Here is a 9,090-nt window from a genome sequence, read left to right on the forward strand (position 1 = left end):
GATCTCTTTCTGGTTTGCTCGTGAACCTACTGATAACTCTGACCGAATAAGTCAAAAGTTCAAACTCTTTTGAAAATTCAAGCATCAGTCCTACAGGAACATTTCTGAAAAATCCAACGTTCCAGAAGAACCTAAAGCAGCTAGCGTTGGCTGGGGCTCCTGTGTTTATCATTGTGCCAGTTCAACTGCGCAAGGGGATGATCATGGATGGCAATGGTTTAAGGATTCCAGATTGGAATATCTTGGTTTCCAAGGAAATCTTTCCATCTGATGAGACAAATTAGTTATCTAAGCCTTTGTTGCTCATAGATATCTGCATCTTACCTCCTAGCTTTTGAGGCTGGCAATCAGATGCTTCTTTGTTTATGATCCTTCTGATTGATTCAGATGTGATTTCCTTACGTTTAAGTTGTTATTTGCTAAGATCTGGATGGTTGCAGCACCTTTGATTGATTCTTGGTTGGCGGACCTTGTAGCAACCACCACTGTTGTGGATTGGTCCTAGCAGGTGCAAATTTTTGTCGGCTTCCATAAACTGCTCTGCATTGGAGTCTGAAGCTTTTAGTTTATAGTCGGAATTTTCTTTTAGTGCAATATTTTCCCGCAAAGAACGTTTATCTAGGTTATGGGGAAGTTGGAACTGCAGGCCAATCATCTTGGGGTGGGCAGGGAGATAATTGGTACTCCAAGGATGGGTCCCTTACAGCCCTCTTGAATGCCGCCCACAGTTATGGAGTGAGCTTTTATTGTCATTGTGAAGCATTTGGCGAGGACTTCCCTACCGCCACGTTAACAATTCACGAGAAGCGTTTGGAAAACCATCTCATTTACTACCTCCTCCATATTGAATAAGCATTGCAAAATGCTGCAGCTCATGTTTGAATTTATGGATAGTGTACTAAGATGAGAGTCATGTAATCAAACTATTTCAAGAGAGGACGAATAGAAAGCCTTTTTTTTTTCTTTTCCAGATATATTACAAGAGGTGGTCACAACCTCTTGTAAGGCTTTAGGAAAAAGCTTGTCAAGATAAAATCAAAGGACTTGCTTGTAATCTGACTCAATTTTACAAAAGGCAACCATCTTCTGATATTTGCTGTAAGCCGTGCTTCCCTTGAAGGCACAAGCATAATAATAGCTTGACCATTTTGTGCAGTTTAGTGAGGTGTCCAGTCTCCTTCCCTCCTTTTGGGTCATTAATATTCCAAAAAGAGAATATGTAATCAAGAACCATCATCGCTTTTGTTCAGCTCTTGGATCACTGCCTCCATGCTCGGTCTGTGCTCGGGAAGCTCTTGTGTGCAAGCAAGTGCAATTTTTGCCAGCTTAGCCACTTCTGACTCGGAGAAGTTTCCTTTAAGATTGGTGTCAATAAAATCTTCATATCTGCAAGATGAAGCTGCCACGAGCATTGGATTGGTAAGCATCTGTTTGCCAGAGAGGATTTGGAGGATGATCACTCCAAATGCATATATGTCACTCTTTTCTGTAAAATGCCCAGTAGTTACATACTCTGGAACAAGGTATCCCATGGCAGCACTTATTTTAAGGGCTGAGAAGACGATGTCATCTGCTAGAAGCTTGGGAAGGCCGGAATCTGCAATCATTGGGGTGAATTGTTGATCAAGGAGAACTTTCTCTGCAGATATGCGACGGTGGACTATGGCAGGTTTGTTTGCTTCCCTGCTGTGCAAATATTTAATACCTATTGAATGCAAGCGGACAATATCAAATACAGTGACAGAAACACAACGGTTTTTGTCCTGTTTGCAATGTATCATTCTTTGAATTAAAAATTTTCAGAATTAAAACCGAAGTAAATGCAAAAACCAAAGAAGCAACGACAAGGAAAGACAGTTTGGAGATAGAACTGACCATTTGCAATGCCATTGATAATGGAAGCCCTTGTGGACCAGTCGAGAACATGATTGCTTCCATCTTCAATATCAAGATATTTTGACAAGTCTTCCTTAGGAGCAAAATCATAGATGAGAAAGCATTCACCCCTGCCCCTGGAACAGCAAAATCCCCGTAGTCTAACAAGGTTCTCATGTCTCAGAGATGTCAGTAAGTTCAAGCCCTTGACAAATTCATCTTCTTCAGATTTACAATTTGTTATGTTAATGCTCCTAACTGCTACAAGTGAACCATCCCTAAGTATTCCTTTGTAAACAGATGAGAAGCTGCTCTTTCCCAATAAATTCACCTCAGAGAAGCACCGCGTTGCAGATTCAATCTCCTCCAGGTTGAATCTAAAGTTGTTTAGACTATCTGCAAAAACTTCAATACCATTTCGACAAACACCAAATGGATCCCACCCACTAGAGTACTCCAGACTCACAAGTGAAGAAGCACCACCTCTATGGAACTTAGTAGCCAGGTCACTGCTGCACAGCTGTCCAACAGAAGACTCGGATGTATTTCCAATCTTCTGCTTTTTGCGGCGAAAAAATAAAGTAATTAGAAATCCACCGCCTGCCAAGATAACGGTGGCTGTTATAACCCCAGCAGCAATCGCAACTTGTGGAAATTTTGACGAACTTGAACAGCTGGATTGGTTGCAGGGTGCATCAATAACTGCAGAAGCAGGGGTATAATCTGTTGTATTACTTGTAATTTGTCCCTGGGGAACAACTTGGTTGATGTTTATATTGTCAAATGGCGTGCAAGCTCTCAGTTTCTGAAACCCAACTCCACATAAATCTTTGTTGTTCTCAAACTGAAACCCTCCTTTTAGTCTCTGCAAAGCTTTATTTTCAATTGGGAAAAACTAATCAGTGTGGTGAACAATATCCACCCAAAAATAACAGGAGAAAAATGTCTAAAAAGATAGTCGAGGTGGAAGAGAAGAGAAAAAGAAACCTACCAGAAGGAACCATTCCTGAAAGAGAATTGTTGCGGACATCTAGCTCTTGCAATTGAGGAGCATTAGCTAATCCTGGAGGAATTGGACCGAACAAGCTATTAAAACCTAAATCAAGCCTTCTCATCAACCCTAAGTTCCCTAAGCTGGCTGGAATTTGATCAGTGAGTCTGTTATATTGCAATGCAAGAACGTTTAGCCTCTTCAAGGACCCCATCTCTTTAGGTATGCGACCTGTTAGCTGGTTACAACATAGCTCTAAAACTACAAAACAAAGAAAATCCAATTAAATAGAGCTAAATCCAAAATGCGCAAAAATCTGGAGCAACACGAACAACCAATCCAAATTTCTAAGAAACTATCGAGTAAAGAAAGAAGAAGAAGAAAAAAAGGCATTTTCATTTCATGCTTAGATCACATTCATTTGCTTAACCTGAGAAATTATCCACCAAAATTAAAGAACAGAAAGCCAGATTACAAGCAGGATTTTTCTTTCAATATTTTCATTAGTGAAGAAGAGGAGGAGAACGGAATGGGGAGGGCAAGAAAAATAGCACACACGAGAAAAGAAGCAAGCCACCCAAACAGAGACGTATCCTTCAAAGGAAGTAAAATTTTCGTCTTTAACATCAACTACTAACCTTGGAGACTAGCCATGCCCCCGACCTCAGGAGGTATGCTCCCAGAAAGATTATTCACATTGAGATAAAGATCAGACAACTCCGTCAAATTTGCTAATTCTTTTGGTATCACTCCAGACAGCGAGTTGTAATGCAAGTAAAGGCCTGACAAGCATTTAAGCTCTGCCACGGCCGGTGACAAGGAGCCAGAAAGACCCTTTCCCTGCAGCGAAATGTTGGCGACTTTCTGGTGCTCATTGCAAGCAACCCCTTCGAATGTGCCGCTGCAGGGGTCCCCATCGCTAGTCCACGAGTTCAAGGACTTTTTTGTTGGGTCTAAAGCGGACTTGAGCTCCATTAAAGCTCTTAACTCGGTATTTCCGCATATATGTTGTAGAGTTGCCAGTGCAAACAAGACAGCGACAAGGGAGTAAGAGGAGAAGAAACCCATGTTTGTTTTTGTATCTGAATTTGAACTTCCCTCTTTTTACTCAGTTAAAACAAACAGATAAAGGAAAACCCATTTCTACGCCTTCATCAAAGGAAAAAAGAATTTGACTTTTGTCTTCTTAACTTTCTCTCTGAGTTGCTGATCGTATCTGTATCCTCCAGAGACCTTGTTCTTTTCAAATCAGCAGACCCAGTTCTGCTCCTTCCTGTATTGTCTGGGTACTGATAAGCCACTTAAATGATTGAAGGCATGAAAAAGAATATTACAGAGAAGACAGTAGCGGAAATACATGTAAAAGAAGAAGCAGACGAGAGAAACGTAGAGCCGTTCTTTTCTCTTCTTGGGTTAGAAATAAGTAATGTGTAGTTTTGGAGGACTGGTATATTCAGACTTAGAATTTAATGTCTCAGCGGTGTAGATATGGATAGTTTTGATAAATAAAATAGATATGGTCGTGGTCGAAGATCAGACAGTGTGAAAGATGAGCTGTTTCAACAGTGGCTTTTGGATTCTTGTCCACCATTGATTTTCAGGAAATAAAATATTATTACTTTGATCTGAGCTGTATCCTCTTGATGAGAATGGTGATGGAAGACTTGGTTGTGATGTTTGATTGTTTGTGAAAATTTGGTTAGTCTTGGTTTGGGAAAGAGGTTATGAAAAGGAAAAGTGCAGCTTTTGGGGCCAGACTACAAGAGCCAAATTCACCTACTTACTGGCTGACCCCACTCCCATTCCATTTTAGTGCCAAAGTTAATTTTTTTCCCAAAAAAAAAAAAACTTATTCTGAAGCTATGTATGATATTTCATGTGATCTTATTTTCATTTTAATTTTCATAAATTCGGTACAGATAAAAAATGTCTCAATTTTTTTATAAATATAATTTTTTAAGTAAAATATGTCACGTATAATCACTTAAAAATTTGTCTATCACTCTACAAAGCTATTAATTAAAAATAAATAAATATTTAATTAACTGTATGAGAAAAAAATTAATAATTTTTGTTTTTGAAATCTAAAAAGAGATTAATGATCTTTAAGTTATTTGTATCAACATAATACATATTTTTTAATTAATTATAAATTATTAATTTAACATGTTTTAATTCCAAAAAAAAAAATTAATGTGTTCAATACTACATGTTTGAGTGATAATGCTGACCAATAAGGATTGAAACATTTGAAAAGGGTTGGAGGTGAAGGGACAAGGAGCGGCAAAACCAAACTCCCCCCGTACTCAAACCGTCAACGAACCTCCACATGGGGTTTGACTGGGTCACCCATCTAATTAGAAAATTATTTATTTCATTAATTAATTAATTATATTATCACTTTCCTTTAAAAAAAAAATCCATCATAACTCTTGTCGATTAACCATAAGATGGATTGGACCAAATGTTAATATAGCGATGATATAAAATGGAAAAAAAAATACATTAAAGGATAACCATATATTTAGGAGGAAAAAAAATCAGATTTAAAGAATCAAATCGATTTTTATTTTTACAAATTAAAAAAATTAAAAATTTTATATATCATTTTCATTTCGATATATGTCTTCTTTAATCTTTCTAACACTTACTAAGTGAATTGAAGTGATGGGAGATTTGATATCTATTACATTGTATAATATTGTTTATAAGACAATGAGAGTAAGGTAATTGCTAATAGGCTGAAGATAATTTTACCTAATATTATCACACCCTCTCAAAATGCTTTTGTTGTTAATAGAAATATACAGGACAATAGTATTATCGCTTATGAACTCATGCATTTCTTTTGGAATAAGCGTAAGTGGAATGAGGGTTTTGTTACTTTAAAGATGGATATATGTAAAGCTTATAATAAACTAGAGTGGAATTATATTGCTGCAGTGCTTACCAAGATGGGTTTTGATCATCGTTGGATTGGCTTATTTTAAACTATATTTCATTGATCAAATATTGGATTTTGCATGATGGCTAGAATTTAAGACCCATTATTCCATCTCGAGGGATAAGGCAAGGTGATCCAATTTCGCTTTATCTATTTATTCTCTGTGTGGAAGGTCTTTCTAGGCTCATTCAAGCTAGAGTGAATGTAATCTATGGCATGGTTGTGCTATTGCTCAAGGTGCACCGGTGATCCATCACTTCTTTTTCGCTAATGACAGCTTGTTAGTGTTTCGGGCACAAAATAGTGAAGTTGATACTGTGAAGGGAGTTACTGGGTTGTATGCTTCGGCTTTAGGGCAACAAATTAATTTGGGTAAGACTTTTGTTTGCTTCTCACGCAATGTGAGCCATTTACAACGGTTTAGTGTTTGTGCAATTTTGGGTGTTGATGAGAAGGAGGATTTGGATACCTATCTAGGACTTCCTACTCGGATAGGTACCAATAAAAAGGAGGTGTTTAGTTTTATTAAGAATAGAGTATGGAAGAAATTAAGCTCTTGGAAACTTTGTTGCCTTTCTAGAGCCGACAAGGAGATTATGTTGAAGACGGTTCTCCAAGCTTTTTGTAATTATGTGGTGAACCTCTTTTTACTTTCTAAGATGTTTGATTATAAATTACAATGTTTGATCAATAATTTTTGGTGGGGTAAGGGTACTAATCATGAGAGAGGCATTAATTGGGTTAGTTGGGAGCATATGAGTCGGCCAAAGTGTTTTGGAGGCTTGGGTTTCAAGAAACTCTGTGAATTTAACTTGGCCATTGTTGGAAAACAAGCTTGGAGGTTAGGTATTAATCCTTCTTCACATATTGTTGAATTGTTGAAAGCCAAGTATTTTCCTAACTCCAATTATTTGGATGCTTAGGTGCTTGTCGTACAGTTGGTAATGGCTCTTCGATTATGATATGGAAGGATGTGTGGCTTCCATCTGCTCCTTTGATGAAGATTACTACTCCTAGATCTATGAATACGTCCGTTCTTTTGGTTTCTAATTTAATTGTTAATGGGATATGGAACCAGAAAGGACTAATTAATGAGTTTTTTGAACCTGCAGATGGAGCTGCTATCATGGCACTTCCCATTGAGTTGGCAACATAATGTTGATGCTTAGGTTTGGAGACTTGATAAGGAAGGAGTTTACTCAGTTAAAAGTGCCTATAAACATCTAACTTTGACTCAGCCCACAAATTTGCAGGTAACTTTATCAGGAATGTGGAAGAAGCTCAGGAAGTTACATGTTCTGCCGAAATGCATTAATTTTGCATGGTGTGCATGTTTAGTTGCGTTACCTATTATTCCCATCTTGCAATATCAAAATATTCTAGTAGATGGATTATGCTATATGTGTCGTGGGGACGAGGGGTTTGAATCTTCTCTTTGTGTCTTGTCCTTTTGCTAAGGATGTTTGGTTGGCTTCGAAAGTTGGCTATCGTCCTCTAGCTGTTGGTAATTTCTTGGACTGGTTTCTCTTGACATTGAACCAGCGGAGGAATGAAGGATTACAAGAATTTATGATGGTGTTATGGGCATCGTAGAAGGTTCAGTATTAGTGTATTTGTCCTAAACCATTATCTTGAACTTTTTGTATATCATTTTGTTTATTAATAAAATAGATTTTATTGTCATTATTATTTATTTATATATTACATAATAATGATTAACATTCCTGATTATTTATTATTATGATGATAATAATAAAATATGACTAGTATTATTATTGATTGATAATCATGAGATGATTATGTGTATATTGATATAAATCAATAATCATAGATACTTGTTAAAGAACAAAATATTGGATAGACTCATATTGAGATCACTACATGGATTATTGTCATAAGTGAATCTCAAGATAGTTATATTTCAATCCTTTGACTTAAGATTGTCATAGTTTATAATTATATTTTGATATAATCACACATTGTCTTTAATCGGATAATCATAAAGGTTGTAATTGAGTACAATAGAAATTATATAGAGATATTGAACAATCAAGATAGATTTTATTTCTTTCTTTGAGAGATATCTTCTAGGCTCCTAGATAAATGAGACTGAGAAATGTATCACCGTGCTCAAATGAATTGATAATTTGATCAATATCATTTTGTTTTATCAGTCTACTTAGAGATCAAGAAATCATAAGTTTGAATATTATAAATTTGACATTGACCATAACTTATATTCAAACTAGATATCATGTAACAAAGGGATTAATACATATTTTGTTTATTAGCCTTTATCGGACTATCGATCATCATATTAATTGGGTAGTCATAACGTCTTGCTAGAGACCGCTTATGATTTATAAATCTTGTTGGATTGAGTCTATTGTCAATTAATGTGAGTCTATTAGGTCACACACAATGGAACGTCATTCATGTGCTATGTCATATTAATGGGTCAAGAGCCCGTTAGTATAATTAATAATAATATTAATAAACTTAACTAAGAGACTCCTGGAAACTTAACTCCTGGAAACGTCATTGCTTGTCCCGTGCAGGTAAAAAAATCTTACTAAGAACAGTGCTCCAAGCACTTCCTAATTATGTGATGAGTTGTCACGACCTCCAACAGATGATGAATATGTTTTGGTGGGGTAAAGGTATTAACCATGAAAGGGGAATCCATTGGATGAGTTGGGATAGGATGAGTCAACCAAAATTTGTTGGAGGGTTGGGCTTCAAGAAGTTAAGGGAGTTCAACTTGGCTATGGTTGGAAAGCAAGCTTGGAATATTGTGACTAATCCTTCTTCTTTGGTGGCAAGGTTAATTAAAGCTCGTTATTTTCCTGATGCTAATTTTATCACGGCTCGTCTGGGGTCCAATCCGAGCTATTTTTGGTGAAGCATTTGGGAAGCACAATCTGTTATTAAGGCCGGTATGTGTTGGAAAGTTGGAAATGGACATCAAATTCGAGTCTGGGAAGATCCTTGGATCCCAAATTTGCCTTCCTCCTGGGTGCAAACATCGCAGCTTGTTAACTCACAGGTAAACTTTGTTCATGATTTGATGATTAATGGTTTTTGGAATTTGCCATTGTTACGTTCAATTTTTAGTATGGAAGAGCAGCAGGCCATACTGTCTATTCCCCTCCCTCGATTTGCTGCTAGTGACAGATTGATCTGGAAGTTGGAGCCAAAGGGTCAATATTCAGTTAAATCAGTTTATAAATTCCTAACTAATATTGGGGATGGAGTTGTGGGAGGTCATATTAGTGCGATG

The 9,090-nt window shown here is 36.9% G+C and overlaps 1 protein-coding gene across 1 annotated transcript; it reads right to left on the reverse strand.

Moving 5' to 3' along the window:
• Window positions 1–842: 842 nt before the first annotated feature.
• Window positions 843–4,540, reverse strand: LOC110609488 (probable leucine-rich repeat receptor-like protein kinase At5g63930). The gene is made up of 4 exons (XM_021749079.2): window positions 3,505–4,540; window positions 2,867–3,127; window positions 1,876–2,748; window positions 843–1,705 (listed from the first exon to the last, which is right to left on the reverse strand). The coding sequence occupies exons 1-4, from the start codon at window positions 3,932–3,934 to the stop codon at window positions 1,224–1,226; spliced, it is 2,046 nt and encodes a 681-aa protein (XP_021604771.2). The 5' UTR covers window positions 3,935–4,540; the 3' UTR covers window positions 843–1,223.
• Between the last annotated feature and the right edge of the window lie 4,550 nt (window positions 4,541–9,090).

The sequence above is a fragment of the Manihot esculenta genome, chromosome 2, assembly GCF_001659605.2.
Source record: "Manihot esculenta cultivar AM560-2 chromosome 2, M.esculenta_v8, whole genome shotgun sequence".
Lineage (NCBI taxonomy): Eukaryota > Viridiplantae > Streptophyta > Magnoliopsida > Malpighiales > Euphorbiaceae > Manihot > Manihot esculenta.

What these genes read in the sequence shown, in the direction of transcription:
- LOC110609488 (XM_021749079.2), bottom strand. Translation starts at nt 3,934, where the DNA reads ATGGGTTTCTTCTCCTCTTACTCCCTTGTCGCTGTCTTGTTTGCACTG. An exon ending in TTCAGGAATGGTTCCTTCTG is followed by an intron (nt 2,749 to 2,866) that starts GTAGGTTTCTTT and finishes TTGAAAATAAAG; the next exon opens with CTTTGCAGAGACTAAAAGGA. An exon ending in TATCAATGGCATTGCAAATG is followed by an intron (nt 1,706 to 1,875) that starts GTCAGTTCTATC and finishes TGCATTCAATAG; the next exon opens with GTATTAAATATTTGCACAGC.